This window comes from Vicugna pacos, chromosome 15 (assembly GCF_048564905.1).
Source record: "Vicugna pacos chromosome 15, VicPac4, whole genome shotgun sequence".
NCBI classification, from domain to species: domain Eukaryota; kingdom Metazoa; phylum Chordata; class Mammalia; order Artiodactyla; family Camelidae; genus Vicugna; species Vicugna pacos.
Window position 1 is genome coordinate 43,985,631 of NC_133001.1, and position 19,131 is coordinate 44,004,761.

The window sequence follows — 19,131 nt, forward strand, 5'->3', positions numbered from 1 at the left end:
CCTGAAAGGTTCCACTCTAGAGATTTGCCCTCTATAGTATTTTTCTAATATTCCCATATTGACATTTCTGTATTTGAAAGGAAATTTCATCTTTGCCTTAGATTAAACGGTTTCTGGGAATTTGATGTCTGTCAAAAAATCAGAACAGTACAGTTAAAAACAAACTTTCCAAACTTTAAAACAGAGACTTAAAGTGCCCCTCTGCCCTCTGACTTCCTCCAAGGCTTGCTCCTGCCCCTTTAACTCCCCAGGATTCTCAGAGTGATTATGCAATTATCTGTACCGTTGTAGTGTTTTAGATCACACCTTTTATTCAGACCAACGTGGAAAATGATGCTAATATTTTTAATATGTTCTAAAACTTTAGCTTTAATTATTTATACATACAGAAACATATACAATTCTGTGGAAATCTCATATGACTGCCAGTAACAAAAACCTCCAATATGAAACTTGCTGGTTCTGTGCGTTTGGTTGGTATAATAGTTTCAACTCTTTTAGCTTCAGGAATTAAAATCGAACTCTAAAAAGCACAAATTCAGTTAAGCAAGATGAAAAAGCTCTAAAGATCTGGTGTACAACCTTGTGCTTATACTTAACAATACTGCACTGTACACTTAAAAATTACGCTCTAGTAGATCTTCTGTCTTCTTACCACAGTTTAAAAAAAAAAAAAGGAAGAGGAAGAAGAAAACAAAAGGCGCCGAACTACAAGACAAAGGCAAAAGGAGAGGGGGAAGGGCAGAGGTCCCCACAGACAACAAAACCAACTGAACTGCCACCAGGATGTCCACCTGTGGCTTCTCTGTCTCTTGGCTTCTCTCAGTGTGCTGTCCTCACGCCCTCCTCCTGCAGAGCAGCCACCTCTCAAGGTGCTGATGGCCTCAGACTCACATCCACAGCCTGTCCCTCAGGAGGTTGTGCCTCTCCTCCCTTGGGCTGGGAAACTCCAGGAAAGGATTCTGGTTCTCTTGGATAGCGCTACTGTCATCAGAACAGAGGAAGGAGCGTTTCCCTGAAAGAAGGTGGCACCGTCAAGAACAGGAGAGATCCCTGGGAAGAAAAACAACAGCGGTCATTGACAGAATGCTGTTTTGCCACCCAGCACACAGACGTGTGCAGAAGTGTGTACACTCACACACACACACCTTCCCATGCACATTTCCACTTCCAGCACTTGCCTTCCTCACACAGTGCAGCTCTCCATATACAACTGCAGGGGCACACCTGCCTTTCCCAGGCATCTTAGCCACCGCCTGCAGACAGCACTGGGTCCCAGACATCTAGGTCACGTTCATTCGTCAGGATCAGGTGTAGTTTTTTTTTATAGTTCATTACCCCATTCTACCGTGGACCGAATGAGTTTTAAGAACTCACAATGAATATATATATGTTCATGTATAACTGAAAAATTGTGCTCTACACTGGAATTTGATACAACATTGTAAAATGTCTATTACTCAATAAAAAATACTAAAATTAAAAAAACCCCACACACCTCTAAAACTCACAACTCACAACTACATCTCAAACTACAAAGGTCGAGATCTGAAAATAAGATGATTGCAATTTAGAGAAGGGGGAAAGGGAAGTAACAAAACACATATTTAGCCACATTTGCCTATTTCCTCCTGAAACACCACGAAAATGACAGTCAAGACTTTTTTTTTTTAGTAGAAACAACAACAGAGAAAAATGAACGAGGAGACAATGGCAGCAACATTTTGGAAGCAGCGAAGCGGATGGACGAATGGTAACTGAACACACTGGACAGAACTGAAACCTAAGCTGACAAGAAACCCAGAAGAAAGCCCACGCAGGAATGAGAAGGCTTCGGGTGGGAGGATCTAGGCTGACCGGCTGATCTGAGGAGCACTGAGAGCCTCAGACTGTCTGCATAACTGGGCACCTGCCCCTACTCCACCCCGCCAAAGAGTTGAGATTTATATTTGGGGTTTCTGGAGTCATACAACAACCATAAAAACCCTAGTTGTCTTCAGTGTCTCACCTGGGCGAGCTGAGGCAACTGGCTTGCAGACAACCCGTCTCCTTCCCTTGCGAAGTCACACTAAAGACTTCAGGAAGTGCTGCATCCTGTTATTCCTCTCAAGGTGCCTGGAACTCCAGCGTAAAGGACACAAGATCTAAGTCCCAGGATCCCTGAGGTTACAGTTAACCAGTGGCTCTGTGCTGTAGCCATATAGCGAAGGCTGCTGTAGTCCCTCCCTGGGATGGAGGGCTCTGCTCCCATCTACATCTCAGCCTGACTCAGCTCATCTCAATGAGTGTCACACCCCACTTCTAGTATTAGTTTCTGTTTACGTCAGAACTCTGCGCTGCTTCTGTAAATAACAGAAGCTCAGTTTGAATGAGCTTAGGGAAAACAAACAGATTTTTGTTTTTGTAACCAGACTGTGGGCAGAGCAGGGTGGCATATAGCCTCAGCGATGACAGAGCAAGGGGAACTCTAGTTCATGTAGGTATTTCCCTGCTTGCCCCCTCTCCCCACCCTCTCACTGCTCGTCCACTCCTCCATCGCTAGTATAACTGCCTTCCCCACAGCAGGGAACGTAGCCAAGAGACCCACATGTTCACATTTTGTAACCTCATTACCCTACGGGGATCTGGTTTGAAAACTCTGCGTGAAAGTTCCATTTGATCCATCTTGGATCATGTTGCCCACCCCAGGGTTTTTTGTTCAGTGGCCCCACCTAGAATAACATGGTTGAATGGGTGGGAGGGTCAGTGCTTAACAGAAGGGGGTCTTCTGTCCCTAGAGAAGGTAGAGGTGTTGAAGAGACATGTAGCTTTAAGCTTCTTTTTCAGGTGGTTTCTGAAAAAAAAAAAATTGCATGTATAAGTATGTTCCATTGCACCTCTATTTGCATAGATCTGTTTCAGGAGACCTTTTTTTCCCCTACCACCTCATTTTAATTTTTCTCAAGGGCTAAGTCTTTCTATTCTGTTCTGTTTATGAATATCATTGTGTTGGGACGTAACAGCATCTTTGGTGGTGACAGGTAAACGTGAGAGCCACTGATTCTGAGTAAGTCGCCAATTTCGAGGAATCTTAAGTAAATCAGGCAAGATTTTATCAGAGCTTTTTTACTCTAATACATACTTCATAAGAAGGCAAAGCAGTTGTTAAAGGCCAGAAGGTGCCACAGTCTAAATATTATTTCTGAGCTATAGAAACATGACCAAGTTAAGAAAAGAGTTTCCCTACAAGGATTTTAAACTGGCTTTTTGACGGGTGCTAAGGTAAAGAGCTCGTCTTGTTATCTACAGAAAACAGTAGAATGACAAAAACCACAATATGCTATTTTTTCAGACTGAAAACAATAGAGATGTTGGGGAAACTGAGAAAGGAAGCAAAATGAAATTGGTCAAGTCAGAAACTAATCATGAGTGGACTCAAGCCACTGACTCTCTTTCTGTGAAATGAGAAAAATAGAGTTCGAGTGAAAAGCAAGAATTAATGAGTTTTTCAGCATGGCCATGAAATAACTACCTTGTATGAATTCTTTGTGAGAACCTCTCCAAGGCAACACAGAAATTATTTTTTCCTCCAGTCTTTTTTTGAAAGACAGAAAAGCAGAGTAATTGAAAATTAACACATAATCTTATGGAACTGCAGGGTCTCGGTGTTGGCAGATTTCCCAAGTCCACCTGATGGCCTGGGCAGCCTGCCAACTTTCTGCTTCTGAGTTGGGATTAAATTTCATTTCCATTCAAGCATTTAAGGTAAACCCTTCAGCAGTCCTAACTCAGGTTTGTACAAACAAAAAGCTTGAGTACTTCTAAGTCCATACTTAAAAACCTTGATCTGAATAGTTTCCTCATCTCATTGGACTGAGGCTTGAGGTCCTGAACGTGAGCAAGAATCACATCCATTATGGATTGTCTGCCGAGCAGAGGGGAAGGAGGAACAGGTTTGGGGAGAAAGACTATGAGTACAGAGTTGTCATGTTCAGACTGAGATGCCTGAGGGAGCCAGGCTCTGTAGACTTTGGAGATGAGGGGCTGAGGAAATGGGTGGCTGGTTCTCTTTCTGACTTGAGTTAGGTACCTTTGATCAAAACACAGGAGGAAGACTTCGTCAGGAAAAGAACAAGGTTATATTGGTGAGAGGTGCCTGTGGGACACCGGGGAATCAGACCATAGCATGAGTTCTGGTCATCCAGATTCTTCCAGCTACCTTGGATTCATACCATCAAAGGGCAGACCAGTACTGAGATCCAACAAATGACCAGTAGAACCTATATACACACGCGCACGCACACATACACACACACACGCACGCTCGCTCGCTCACTCGCTCTCTTGCTCACCTTCTGTCTTTTACATTTTTACGTATGCTTTGGAGGCTATTAGCTTAGGTACCTCTTGACCGCCCCGTGTCCTAAGAAGCTGACTGAGTGCAGTGCACTGCATTCTAAGGATGGGGGGCACTGCAGGTCTGCACTCATGATGGAAATTCCTATAGCAAAGCTCAAATTCCTGTGCTGATCCTCCTTAGACCCATGTTTAACTATAGTTTTCATTCCTTTTAACATCAACTTTTAAAATATTTCAGCTTCCTTTAGTAAAGCAGACATTTGAAACAAATCAGTGCTGTTGTACTCGTGCTTAACCTTTTTCCTGGATCTTTTTATTAGAAAACCTCAGTCCACTCCCCAGCATCCTGTCTTGTCTTTGCAACCAGAGGGATTTTTCTGAAATGCATATCTGAGTATGTTACTCCCCTGGACAAAACCCTCCAGTGGCTCGTCCTCTCTGCAGTGCTGTCCGAGAGCATGGGATTGTCTCGTGCTAAGTGCTCTGGTAGCCATTAGCACGTGTGTGTACTGAGCACTTGAAATGTGACTGGTGTGAGAGAGGAAGTGAATTTTTAATTTTATTTAATTTAAATTAGTTTGAATTTAAACAGCCACATGTGGCTAGTGTGTCGCAGCACAGTTCTGCAAGGTAAGGCCCACATTTTCAGTGTGGTTTACAGGGCCTCTTCTGAGCTGACCCTTGCTGGCCTCTCCACCCGTACCGGTTCCACCCTTGCTACTGGGCATCTGTGCTCAGAATTGCTTTAATCACTCACAGCTCTCCAAGCAGGTTTCTGCATATGCTGCTTCAGCCTTGGTGCCTCCCATCCTTTTCCTGCTATTCCCTGCTTTTGTCATCTAATCTGCCTTCTCAGTTTAGCTTCAGCTCCTCCAGGAAGCCTTCCCTAATACCCTAAATGCAGTATTCGTCTGTGGCATCTTGTACATATCATTGTATTGAAATTACCTGTTTGTTCGATGCCTTTCTAGACTCTAAGCTGCCTGAGGGTGAGGACTCACCAGGCTTTATCCAGAAACGTATTCCTTTTCTTCAAATCTTGCTGCTGCTTGCCTCCTAATCAGCACTTCTTACAGGAAAGCAATTTTCTTCTTCAGTTATTTCAAGAACATAACATCTTATAACATTGCCTGCTTGTTTCACTGAGCGCTGAGAAATGCAGGATGTGCATTACACTGGAGCACTGGATTCTAACACATCATGCCAGCTGGTCCACTCCAGCGGTCCCCTCTTGGTGCCCTGTAACTCCCCTCCCCAACAGGGAGAAACTGGCTCCTGTTATGCCATCCATTTACTTATTCAGTCAGTCCGAATAGCGTGTATCACAGGTTCAGAAGTGTCAATTTATTGTCTAAACAGATTATTGGGGGTTGTATATGTAACACATATTATGCATATATATAGTCAAAAAAAGAAAGAGTTAAAATTCAAAAAGTAAATCTGGGAAAACAGACTTTTGAATGTGAGTTGAACAACACAACACCCATGCCCCAAACAAAACTGTCAGAAAATTCATGGGCATTTAAATTTCTTATTTACCATAGGTGGCTAGTGTTAGTGCTTTTCATTTTGGTTTAGATCCATAATTATCTGGCAAACAGCACTTGCTCTAAATAACAGTCTTCGTATAACACTAAAGTGGAGTTTAATGGGCTGTTGCTTCCATGGTGAATGTCTCCAATTTCTGTTCTGCCATTTCCTTTGGAACATACCCTGGTCAGATTTTCACTTCCCGTTACTCTGCCAGAACCACTTCTGTCAAGGAGACCAGTGACTTCCACGGTGCTAAATCCAGTGGTGAATTCTCAGGCTCTGTCTGACTCGACCTCTCAGTGGCATTCAACGTAGATGATCGCTCCCTTCTACTTGAACACTTTCTGCACTTGCCTCCAGATACTGTGCTCTTCTGGTTTTCCTCCTGGTTCTTCTCGGCCCCTTTTGCTGGGTTTTCCATACCTCTTTGAACTCTAAATGTTAGTATATAAGAGGGACCACTTCTCTTTTCTGTCTGTACTGCCTGTAAGTGATCCCACCCAGACTCATAGCTTTCGGTGATAGCCACATACTGGTGACATCCAAACTTATTTTTCTGGCCCAGACCTTCCCCCTGAGCCTTTCCCTTTTCCCTCACTTATCTTGCTCCTAATCAGTACCTTCACTTGGATATTTACTACATATTTCACAATTAGCAGGTTTTAAAGTGACTTCTGTATCTTCTCCCATCAAATCTACTTCTCCCTTAGTCTTCCCCATCTCTGTGAATGGCAGTCCCATTCTCCTAGCTGCTTAGTCAGACCCTTGATTCTTCTCCCATCTAAACTGTCAGATTATGAGGTCATCTCTATCCAAAAACACTGTCAAAGTCTATCCAAGATCGTGCTATTTCTTACCACTTCTACTGCTACTTCTGTTTCCTGACCACTCTTGTCTCTCATCTGGAATGCTCAGTAGCCTCCTAATTGGCTGCTGCTTCCCCTGCTCCCTGGCGCTTAATCTTTCATAGAGCAAATGACCCTATTAAAGTATACGCTACATCATCCCTCACTTCTGCTCAAGACCTTCCAGTAACTTCTAATATCAGAGTAACAGCTAAAGCCTTTTTAATGGTGTGCAAGGTTTTATAGCACTACTTCTCAGTCCATCTGTCATAATGAAGCAGTTTGACTTGTTTAATTTCTCATTTGAAGTGGAATGATACTTTACAAAAGCATGATAAAATGAGTTACATAGGAGCTTCCACTCTGGTTATGGTGAACTAACTGGTATCAGATTAGCTTTCCCACTATAAACAGCTAGAAAACTGGTCTGAACCAGTAAGTAGCACAGAACTGATTCCTGAGGGAAGGGAAGCAAATGAGAGAGGCCTCTGATTGCCCAGGCTTTCTGCTGGGAGGCATTTGCCAAACTCCAGGACGGGATACAAGCGGAGCAAGACAATCTTGCTGAGAATGAGAAGGAAGAGTTTGGAGTTTGGGGAGGCTGGAATTTGCACAGCGGAACACCAGAGAGGATGAAGTGTGCAGAGAAAGAACTCCGAAGAGAGCTCCCTTGAGTCTTTAGCTGAAAACTAAGCTGTATTTGCATAGAATGAGATTTCACGAGACCAGCAAAGAACAACTACCAGGGAAAAAACAACTCCTGGGGATTTGAAAATGGAACAGCTCCCTGAGCTCACACACGTTGTTTGAGTTTCAGCCAGCCAGAGTAGAGAGACATCATTGAACACTTGAGGCATTCAGTAAAGACCCCAGAAAAACCACATGTTAGGGGCTGAGTGAAAATAGCCCTAAATAAAAGTTATTCTCAATCCACACAAATGAAGCTTAAAGAGAAGCCTCAAAAGGATCACGCTGTCCACAGGTAAATTAACTGATTGCCACATTCTTTAGAGGAAGACAACAAAATCCAGACATTCAATGACATGATACTCAGAATTTGTACCATCTGGTAAAAAAAATTAGAAGACATAGGAAGAAGCACAAAAGTATGACCTGTAACCAGGAGAAAACTAGTTTATATAAACAGAGCCAGAAATAACAGACATGATATAATTAGCAGACACGGACTTTAAAGCAGCCATGATAAATAGCAAAAATATAAAGGAAAAAAATTAAAATAAAAAATATAAAGGAAAATATGAACAAAATCAGGAGGAAACGTGAGAAAAAAGAACCAAGTGTAAGTGTAATTAGAACTTTCTGCATATAGTCTACTTCCATAAAAAAATGTTTAAGTAAAAAAATGGAACTTCTAAAGTTTAAAGGGATAATACCTGAAATGAAAAATTAAATGGTTGGACCTAACAGTAGATCACAAGTTGCAGAAAAAGAGTTCATTGAACTTAAAGACATAGCAATACAAAACTATGCACAGTGAAGCACAGACAGAAGAATGGCTGAAAAATGTACTGAGCCTCAGTGACCTGTGGGACAATGTCACAGTATAACAGAGGGGGAAGAGAAGAATTATTCAAGAAAATAATTTTTTCCAAATTTCCAAATAAATTTTTACATATTCAATGAAAACTACAAACCCACAGATACAAGGAGCTCAGCATACTATAAGCAGGATAAACACAGAGAAAGCCATACCAAGGCACATCAGAATCAACTTGCTGAAAACCAGTAATAAGAGAAAATACTGAAAACAGCTAGAGAAAAAAATACATGTTACACGCAGGGAAACAAGGGTACGATTTTCCAATGACTTCTCTTTAAAAAGCAATGCAAGCTGGAAGATGGAATGATGTCTGAAAGTGCTGAGAGAATTTTGTTTTATTCTCCCTAAAATACAAAAATTTCCTACCTTTGTCCACTGAAAAGGTCTGGAAGCAGTGACAACCCGGGAACAGTGAGCACCCTAGTACCGTGATTGTGGCCTCTGAATACTCTTTCTCAGTAAAGGAAACCTGAGATCCTTGGAAGAATGGCTGATTGCAAATATGAAGCAGAATGTATACAAGATGAGACTGGGACATCTCATTGTGCAGACAAGGAAGCTCTAATGGATATGTCAGAAGAACACAGGAGCCTGCTTCCAGGGGCTCCCACTGGCCAAAGGTTAGGACAATTTGAATCCCAAAAAGATGAATGCAATGGATTGAAGCACATCAGATACATAAAAATCTATGACTTCATAATGATACTGAAAAACAAACTGCTAGGGCAGTAACTCGTTTTTCTGTTTTTGTTGTTGTTAAATAATAAGAAATATTAACCATTTGTTTTACCTTTCCTGAATGAGCAGTGTTTCACAATAAGCAAAGAGGTGAAATTAATAAGCAGAAAAGATGATAAAATTGGAAAATCAACATTTTGCAACACCTCATGAAATAGTGAATCTAGGCAAGAATCATCAGTACATGCTAAAACTATTAGGTGAAAAGTTGATCGGGGAATAATGGAGAGATGAAACCAAGAACATCTGAATCTACTAATCAGTATTTACCTTCCATTCCATTATGTGCCTCCTACTCCATTTATAAGCACACCATATTACATATGATGGATTCTAGACCCTTCCCAAAACAAAACCAAAGCAAAAACTTTAGTCAGACTTCAAGCTCTGACCCCACGGGAACTAGAGAAATGAATTAAATGACAACACAGGAAACAATCAATCAGATCCAAAATGTAGGATATGCTACAAGATAACCTGTTTTCTTCACAAATTAATGACATGAAAGAAACAGGAAAAAGGAAGAACTGTTATAGATTAAAAACAGAAGCATAATATCATATACAAACATATCAACCAAATGCAAAGTGCAGACCTGTTTGGATCTTTAACTATATAAAAGGATATTTTTTAAGATTTGAGGAAATTATTCAGATGGACTAAGACATTAAAGAATTTCTGTTTATTTTTTAGGTGTAATAGTGGTGTTGAGCTTGTATAAATTTCTTCTCTGATAGACATACAGGCTCAAGTATTCCCAGGTGTAATAGTAAATTATCTGGGATTGCTCTGGCCACCTCCTCCTGCACAAAAGTTGGAAGAAGGAAGAATAAATTAAACAAGTTGACAGAATGTTGATTTTCGTTGAACTCTGGTGATAAGTACATGAAGGGTAGTCTTTAGATTATTCTTTTTCTGTTTTGTGCAATATTTTAACATTTCTGTGGTAAAAAGTTAAAAAAAAAAAAAGATCATGTGCTTAAGGGCCTTCCGTGTATCTGTAAGAGAGTCTCACTCAGATTGTGTGCAACATTGTCTTACAATTACATACAATTTTAACAGTTTTAATTTTAATTTAATTTTGGTTTAAATGCCAATTTTATGAGAGAAAATAGAAAGATGCTAAAGACAATGTCCTTATAGAATAAAAAGGTTTAACCGGTGTCATGAGGTAACTCTGAAAACTCTTGCATGTAGACAAAAGCTATAGAAACACTAGGGGGCCATTTAGTGCTTAAATAGACCCACTCAATTTTCCTGCCAGGAGGCGTTCCCTAAAAGATGCATTCATCACAGAGCCCAGAACCTGGACAAAGTTCGGCAAGGCTCCTTGGCGACCCTTCCTTGGTTTCTCCTTCTTAAGGGCTGTAGTGTAGTCGGCCAGAGCCATCTCCTAGGGGACTGCTTTTGTTTAAAGGATTTGTGAGTGTATTCCCTGTGGTCTAACACCATATTCCATTCTGCATTGTGGTTTTTATTGTTTTCTGTATCATAATTTATTATTTTTTTTTCTATTTTTCTTTGAAGTTTGCCCATTTTAATCCATGTTCATTTCTCGCCCTGTGTGTGTCTATGTCACGCTTGCTGTCTTTGCCTCCGTTGTTCCTAGGTTACAGTATAGCCAGGAGATACCCAGTCACTTGGCTGATGAGCATGCGCTGATAGCCTCCTATGTGGCCCGTCTGCAGCACTGCACACGGTCAGTGGTAGAGCAGCAGCAGCAGGCGGGTGGCCAAGGGCTGATCAAAGGGCGGGAGAGCTCTGTTACCCGGGGTTGCCAGCTGGAAAAAGCTGTGCATGTGGGGTTTTTCTTGAGAAGCTACCAGCTGTGTTTGGCAGAGTTTAAATAATTGCTAAAGCATTAGCTTCTAAAAGAGAAGGAGCCTTGCCAAGCTTGGGCACTTACCTAAACATATAGTCAGAAATTCTTTAAAGTGGAGTTCCCTTCCTTCAGATGACAATTAAAGAGTGTATGACCCTCAGAGAGGTGTGTGGTCCCAAAGATGTGCATTCGCAGAGGTATTTGATGCAGCCTCTTACTGTTCATTCTTGCCTAAATAATGAAATCTTTCAATCAACATTCAAGGTTTAGGGTTGATCAACATATTGTCTAATCTGGGGGGTTTGACACCATCACCTTGTTACATCTTTGTATGTTGCATCGTCATCTGTTCCCCAAAATCAATCATTATTAATTATTTAAACCAATGATTTTCAAAAGTCGTAGTGGGTCATTGTCACCTGAGGGACTTTTTCCAAACTATATATACCCTCTCATATTATAATAATTATATGTATTGTAATAGCTCCTCATACCTCTTTCCCTGGAAACTACTGTAGTGGTGTCTCACTGTTAATATGGGAATATGACTGATCCCTCATTGGATTAGGATGGAAAAACATTTGATAACCACTAACTATAGCGAAGTTGATCTTTTAAAAGAGTTAATACTAAGCAAAGTGCCATTCAGGCAGACCCAAAGCCACCTGCCCAGTCCATGCCCACACCCACTACCATTTTGCAAGGAGAGTGGCAGGTCAAGTTTAAATAACCTAAAGACATCTGACCCCTCTACATAGCAACAAAGAAGAGTCTCTATGCCCAAGAACCTGATATTATTGAAAACAATTAGTTATAAACAAAAAACAAGAGAGAATGGAACCTTAAATTTTGATCTTAGTTTTGCCCTTAACATACCATGACCCCACAGGAAACCCTTATTCCTAATGATAACAGAAAAATGAATTAACAATCTATCCATATATGTGTGTATATGAAAAGGACTGTTTTAAGTATTATACATCATAGCGTGCCCCATACTTTTCCCAGTATGACCAAACAGCATTATTATTTTTAGGCATTTACCTATCTCTAAAGCCTTAGAGAGACTGTAGGGTTCTCCTGCCTCCCAGCTGTATTCTATGGGAGGGGAGGCCTGATAATTGTGAGTTGTATCACGCAGAGTGTCTCCTCATCCAGCAGACAATTTCCAAGCACTCTCTCCGAGACCCTCAGTCTCTAGGAAGAGTGTTGTCTCACTCCTGGCAGAACAGCTTATTTTTTATTGGTAAGGGCGATTGTCCAAGGGATTAAAAGTTTCCACGGTGAATATCGCAGCAGAATGTTGGTCAGAATACTACCTGATATTTCAGCCCAGGAAGATTTATGCTGGGAGGGTTTAGCTGAGATCTCAGGTCTCATGGCTTAGGGATTAGGCTCACTGAGCAAGAATTGGTGGCCAGGAGCCCTGGAAGAACATGAAGATTGGGTGAGTACTGCATCTCTTCTTGATTTAAGATCTAAGGAACTGAGCTGCATACTTCCTCAAAGTCAGACATTTCCTGGCTAACTAATTCTGAAAATGAAAATCAGCTCAAGCAGAAGAATAAGGAACCTTTCTAATTTCCCTCATAGTTTTCACTGACATTAAAACCTCTCATCAACGTCAAGTTCTAGTTTCTGGCTGGAAAGTACAACCAGTTAAAGCAACTATGTCATCCGCACCCAGGTCTAAATGACAAACAGGGCTGACCCTCCCAGGGAGATGCACTGTGGTGCAGAAAGGAGAGCTCTTTTGCACACAGGAACCTATTGTATTCTTTGCCAAAAAACAGAGGACAGCCACTTTCAGTCCCACTTCTTAGGCTGCCACTCCCTCCATAATAGTGTCCACTTGTATTGTGAAATGTTCATTTTGTTGTCCATGCCCACACCCACCACCCATTTAAAAGATAAAGATAGTCCTCTTATTTCAGAGAAACATCTTTAAGGCACAAATATTACAGTTCAGCCCTGACCTTGGAGCCGTGACCCTAAAGTATTAAAGCCAACTTATGGTAGCATGTTCTTATTACGAGGTTATCTTTTGAGAAGATGATAACACATGCTAGAGACTGACATTTGCATACCTAAAATTATGTAGTGTTGAGAAGTGTCATTGGCAGGAGACTTACAGCACATTTTTTTTTAAAAATCCATTTTAGAGGAAAGACCAAGTTAAGCTAAACACAGAGACAGAAATACAGGAAGGTTTAAAAAAAAAAACTAAGGAAAATATAGTTAATTTCATACAGGAAAAGTCCAAACAGATCTCTGTTAATTTAGCTTCATCCTTCCGAGATTCCCCTTAGTAATTATAATAAGATTTAACGAATATTGAACTCATGTCTTTAATTTTTTTTCACATTTTTGTCATATTTCATATCTTGTCTTTCTGCTAAATCCCAATCAAGGGTTTTTGGAACTCCAAGAACCTAGAGCCAAAGTAGATGCAAGCCACGGCAGCCATCTCTGGTCAGTGAGTCATCATCACTCATGTCTTAAAGCATCTGCCAGACTTCAACACAGAGAATTATATAGCCACAGTCCCAGTTAGTTTAGGTGTGCCCTGATGGGGATAAACATAACATGCTAAATTAAAGGAGTAAATCATAATCAGCCAAGAGCTCCCTGTTAGCAGCACAGGTACACAACACTAGCCTACCACTCAAAAACCCTTCTTTCATCCAGGTGTGGCACCATCTGATATCCCACCTTAGTGGATCTTCACATTTTTAGAGTGCCAGAACTCTTGTTTAGAGTAAAGGACTAGGGGAGTGGTGGTGGAGCTCAGTGGCAGAGCACGTGCTCAGCATGCATGAGGTCCAGGGTTCAATCTCCAGTACCTCCATTAAAAAAAAAGAAATGAAAGTAACAGACTAAATAATTTCAATCTAAGACGGGGCTCCTGTTATGGAGCAAGCATAGTAAAAGAAGAGAAAGGCACTGAAAGGGAATGTTGGATACCAAGGAATCTTCTCCAACTCCACCCTCTATTGAACCTGCCCCAGCTTGTGTTCCTCAGTTCTGCTCAACCAGTGTTAAGTGTACTTTTCCTCAGCCCTCTGTTTTTCATGGTGCTTTAGTTTTCTCTTGGTCTTTTTGAATTCAAGACCTGTATCTAAAAGTCATGAGGATTTTTTAAACGATTGGAAATCGTTCTCTCAGAATTTATAGATGCCCTGTCTTTTCTCAGCCCTTGCATTCAAAAAGAAGTGCCCCTCTGATGGTGTGGGAGCAACAGGGATATCTTTCTAAAGAGAAGTGATACACATGGCCTCATCATTTCTCTAAATCCCTTGTGTCTCAGAAGACCAGTAGTATCTATGACCCAGGTCTCCATTTCTTTCGTCATCCTTCTTTTTCAGAAGCATTTCTCCCATCTGTGCTTTCTGAGAGAGAAGCAAGAGTAAGGGATGTTTAATAGACACCTGTTGAATTTTTATCTCCTTGGCAGTGTCCTGGACAGTCCGAGCCGACTGGACGAGGAACATCGGCTTATAGCTCGCTATGCTGCCCGGCTAGCTGCAGAGGCAGGAAACATGGTGAGTAAATAGAGGACTCCAGTGGACTAGCAGAAATTTGCATTACTTTAATATACAATTGGTAAGGGAATGGTAAACATGAAACTCAGAAGAGTAGATACCTCAGAGACAGGAGGAAGAGAATGGGTTTAGGGAAAGGACTGTAGTCGCCTTTAATTCTATCTTCAATATTGCCTTTCTTTAAAAAATGAATCAATAAAAGAAAATCAAATAACCAGAATTTGGTTCTTTGAAAAAGGTCAATAAAATTAATAAGCCCCTAGAAATCCTGATCAAGAAAAAAGGAGAGAAGATGTGGAGAAAAGGGAACCTGCATACACTGTTGGTGGGAATCTAAATTAATACAGCCAGTATGGAAAACAGAATGAAGCTTCCTTAAAAAAACTAAAAATAGAACTACTGTATGATCCAGTAATTCCACTCCTGGGTATGTATCTGGAAAAAACGAAAACACTAATTTGAAAAGATGCATGCACCTCAGTGTTCATGTTAGCACTGTTTACAATAGCCAAGACATGAAAGCAACCCAAGTGCCCATCAGCAGACGATTGGATTAAGATGTGGCATATATATATATATATATATATATATATATATATATATATATATATATATATACACACACACACACATACACATACATACACAATGGAATATTATTAAGATATTAAAAAAAGAATGAAATATTGCCACTTGCAGAAACATGGATGGACCTAGAAGCTATTACACTTAGTGAAATAAGTCAGAAAGACAAATACTATATGGTATCACTTATATGTGGAATCTTAAAAAGCAATACAAATAAGTGTATAAACAAAACAGAAATAAACTCCCAGACATAGAAAACAAACTTGTGGTTATCAAAGGAGAGAGGGAAGTGGGGAGGGACGAATTAGAGATATGGGATTAACGGATAGAAACTACTATACATAATAAAGTAGATAAGCAGTAAGAGTTTACTGTATAGCACAGAACATTATACTCATTATCTTGTAATAACATATAATGGAATATAATCTGCAAAAACTCTGAACCACTATATTATATACCTGAAACTAACACAGTATTGTAAATCAAGTATACTTCAATTAAAAAAAGAAAGAAAGGAAAGAAAGAAAACACAAATTACCAGCATCAAGAATGAAAGAAGGGACATTGCTACAGATCCTGTAGACCTTATAAGGATGATGAAATACTATGAACAGCTTTTTGCCAATAAATTTGACAACCTAGATGAAATAGACAATATGAAAGACACAAATTAACGAAAACTGACATCAGAATAAATAGAAAATCTCAATAGTTTTAAAATCCTTTAAATAAGTTGAATTCATAATTAACTTCAAAAACTCCAGGCTCAGATGGCTTAACTATTGAATACTATCATATACTTAAAGAGGAAATAACAGTCTGGCACAAACTTCTAGAAAATAGTGAGAGAAGGAACACTTTCCAAATCATCAAGCCACTAAAACCCAATACCAAAACAATACAAGGACACTGCAAGAAGAGAAAGTTGATGACCAAGTTCTACCATGAACATAGTTGTAAAAATCTTACCAAAATATCAGCAAATTGAATCCAGCAATATGTAAAAAGGATAATACTCCATGACCAAGTGAGATTTATCCTAGGAATGCAAATTTATTTAACACAGGAAAATCAGTCAGCGTAATTCACCACGTTAGCAATTTAATTAAGAAAATTGTAGTATTGCAGTAGATGCAGAAAAGGCATTTGACAAAATATAATACCCATTTTTGATAAAACTTCTCAATACTATAGAAGAAACTTCCTTAGCTTGATAAAGAACACCTGCAAAAGACCTACAGCTAATAAAGACACTTAAAGACTAAATTTTGGAATATTTCCCTGTAATATTGAGAACAGGTCAGAGATGTTTAGTTCCACCACCTCTATTCAAAATTGTACACAAGGTCCCAGGCAGTGCAATGTGACAAGAAAAAAATGGCTTAAATATTGGAAAGGAAGACGTAAAACTCATTATTTGCAGATGACATGATTGTATATAGGAAGTCCTAAGGAAAGTCCTGTAAGAACACTACTAGAAGTTATATGACTTCATAACAGTGTGGCAGCATACAAAATCAATATGTAAAAAAATTTTTTAACATTTTTTATTGAGTTATAGTCATTTTACAATGTTGTGTCAAATTCCAGTGTAGAGCACAATTTTTCAGCTATACTTGAACATACATATATTGTCACATTTTTCTTTTGCTGTGAGATACCACAAGATCCTGCATATATTTCCCTGTGCTATACAGTATAATCTTGTTTATCTACTCTGCATTTTAAAATCCCAGTCTATCCCTTCCCACCCCTTCCCCCTCGGCAACCCCAAGCTTGTACTCTGTGTCTATGAGTCTGTTTCTGTTTTGTATTTATGTTTTGTGTTTTTTTTAGATTCCTCATATGAGTGATCTCACATGGTATTTTTCTCTCTCTCTCTGGCTCACTTCACTCAGAATGACATTCTCCAGGAACATCCATGTTGCTGCAAATGGCGTTATGTTATTGGTTTTTGTGGCTGAATAGTAATCCATCATATAAATATACCACATCTTCTTTATTCAGTCATCTGTTGATGGACATTTAGGCTGTTTCCATGTCTTGGCTATTGTAAATAGTTCTGCTATGAACATTGGGGTGCAGGTGTCATTTTGAAGTAGGGTTCCTTCTGGATAGATGCCCAGGAGCGGGATTCCTGGGTCCTATGGTAAGTCTATTCCTAGTCTTTTGACTAATCTCCATACTGTTTTGCATAGAGGCTTTCCTTGCTTCCCTCTCCCACTCTTAATGATTTAGATGTCTTCTTTTATAATTTTGTGTTTATTCTTTTTGTAATTCATGGCAGTTATCTCCTTTCCAGTTATGAGTTTCTCATTTTTGTAGCATCCTGCTTCTTTTCTATTTAGAGTAGACCTGTTAATATTTCTTTTAGCATGGGTTTAGTGTTGCTAAACTGTTTTAAGTTTTGCTTGTCTGTGAAGTTCTTTGTCTCTCCTTCTATTCTAAAGGATAGCCTTGCTGGATAGAGTATCTTAGGCTGCATCTTTTTTTCATTCAGGACTTTGATATCTTGCCACTCCCTTCTGGCCTGTAGTGTTTGTGTAGAGAAATCAGCTGAGAGCCTTATGGGGGTTCCCTTGTAACTCACTCTTTGTTTTTCTCTTGCTGCCTTTAGGATTATTTCTTTATCCTTGACTCTGGTCATCTTGATTATGATATGTCTTGTTGTGGGTCTGTTTGGGTTCTTCCTGTTTGGGACCCTCTGAGCCTCCTGTACTTGGATATCTGATTCCTTTAGGTTCGGGAAGTTTTCAGTCATGATTTCTTCAAATACCTTTTCAATCCCCTTTGTTCTTTCTTCCCCTTCTGGAACCCCTATTATACGTAGATTGGCATGCTTTGTATTATCCCATAGGTCCCTTATATTGTTTTCATTGTTTTTTATTTGTTTTTCTCAGCTGTTCTGATTGGGTGCTTTCTGTTGTCCTGTCTTCTAGGTCACTTATTTGTTCCTCTGCATTATCTAGCCTGCTTTGTACAGCCCTTAGGTCAGGTCTCATCTCAGCAAGTGAGTTTACTAATTCTACTTGGTTCTTCTTTATAGCTTCTATTTCATTTTTGACATATTTTATATCTCTAAACACTATGTCTTTTAGTTCCTTCAGTACTTTGATCAGTCCTTTATTGAAATCTTGATCTAGTAGGCCATCAATGTCTATTTCCTTGATCGTGCTTTCAGGGGATTTCTCTTGATTTAATTGGGAGTGGTTCCTCTACTTCATGTTGCTCATATCTCTCTGGCACTGTGTCTTCAGGCGTATCAATTATCTAGTTCTCCGGAGACGGTGTGCTCTTAATGATTTTATCGAGAGGTCTTTGTGTCTTCACCCTGTTTTGCAAACTCAGCTTGCTGTTTCCAGGGGCCCTCTGTTGGCGCCCTCATCTGTGCTGCTCCCATTGGCTGTCAGCTAGCAGATCGCGCCCCCTCCCAACACTGGGTCAGATGCTGAGCTCTTACCTGGTGGGCAGGCAGGTCACTCCCCATCCTGATGCTGCAGTCAGATGCTGCGCTTGGTGAGGCAGGTGGACGGATCGTGCCCCCTCCCAGCACCCCCCTCAGGTGCTGCATTCCTGCCAGGAAGGTGGGTGGCCGCCTGCCCTCTCTGGGTGCCGGTTGCTCTGCTGCTCTGTGCAGCTGCCCGCTCCACCTCGGGTCAGCACCCCTAGCAGGCTCAGGGAAGACCACGGAATGGCTCCGCCCCTGCTCCATGCCAAATCTCAGCTCCTTATTTGTTTTGACAGCGCAAGTTCTCTGCGGTGCCAGGGCAGAAAGATCCTATCTGCCTCGGGCTGTAAACAAGTCTCAGTCCTGCCTAGGAAGTTGCGGAGCCCCTGGGTGCAGATTCAGGTCTCGGCCCCGGCCCCGCCTGGGTGTTGCGCACATGAGGAGATGGCGGCTGTGGCTGTGCCCACCTGTCTTCTTGCGAGAAGCACCAGTAATGGCAGCACAGGTCTGAGGAGACAAAGGCTACGGCGCCCCTCCCCCCAGGGCACACCAGCCGTGTTGCTTTATTTTTTTTGCAATTTATAGGGGACCGAGGTTGTTCTGCTCTGTATCCCTTTCCAACCATGGTGCACAGCACCCTGCAGTTCCCCGGGGCTGCCTCAGTGCAGCCACCCCAGTCCTCCACCTGGCTTGGGCAGCCTGGCCCAGCCCCA

General features: G+C 40.8%; 1 protein-coding gene across 12 annotated transcripts in view; it reads left to right on the forward strand.

The window, feature by feature from the left end:
* The window catches only part of DTNB (dystrobrevin beta), a 209,628-nt gene that overhangs the window by 141,269 nt on the left and 49,228 nt on the right, over positions 1-19,131 (forward strand). For all 12 annotated transcript variants that reach the window (XM_072938085.1, XM_072938086.1, XM_072938084.1 and 9 more), the window contains 2 exons: positions 10,625-10,714; positions 14,292-14,379. In XM_072938085.1, coding sequence (XP_072794186.1) covers positions 10,625-10,714; positions 14,292-14,379 — 178 coding nt within the window. The remainder of the gene's footprint in view (positions 1-10,624; positions 10,715-14,291; positions 14,380-19,131) is intronic.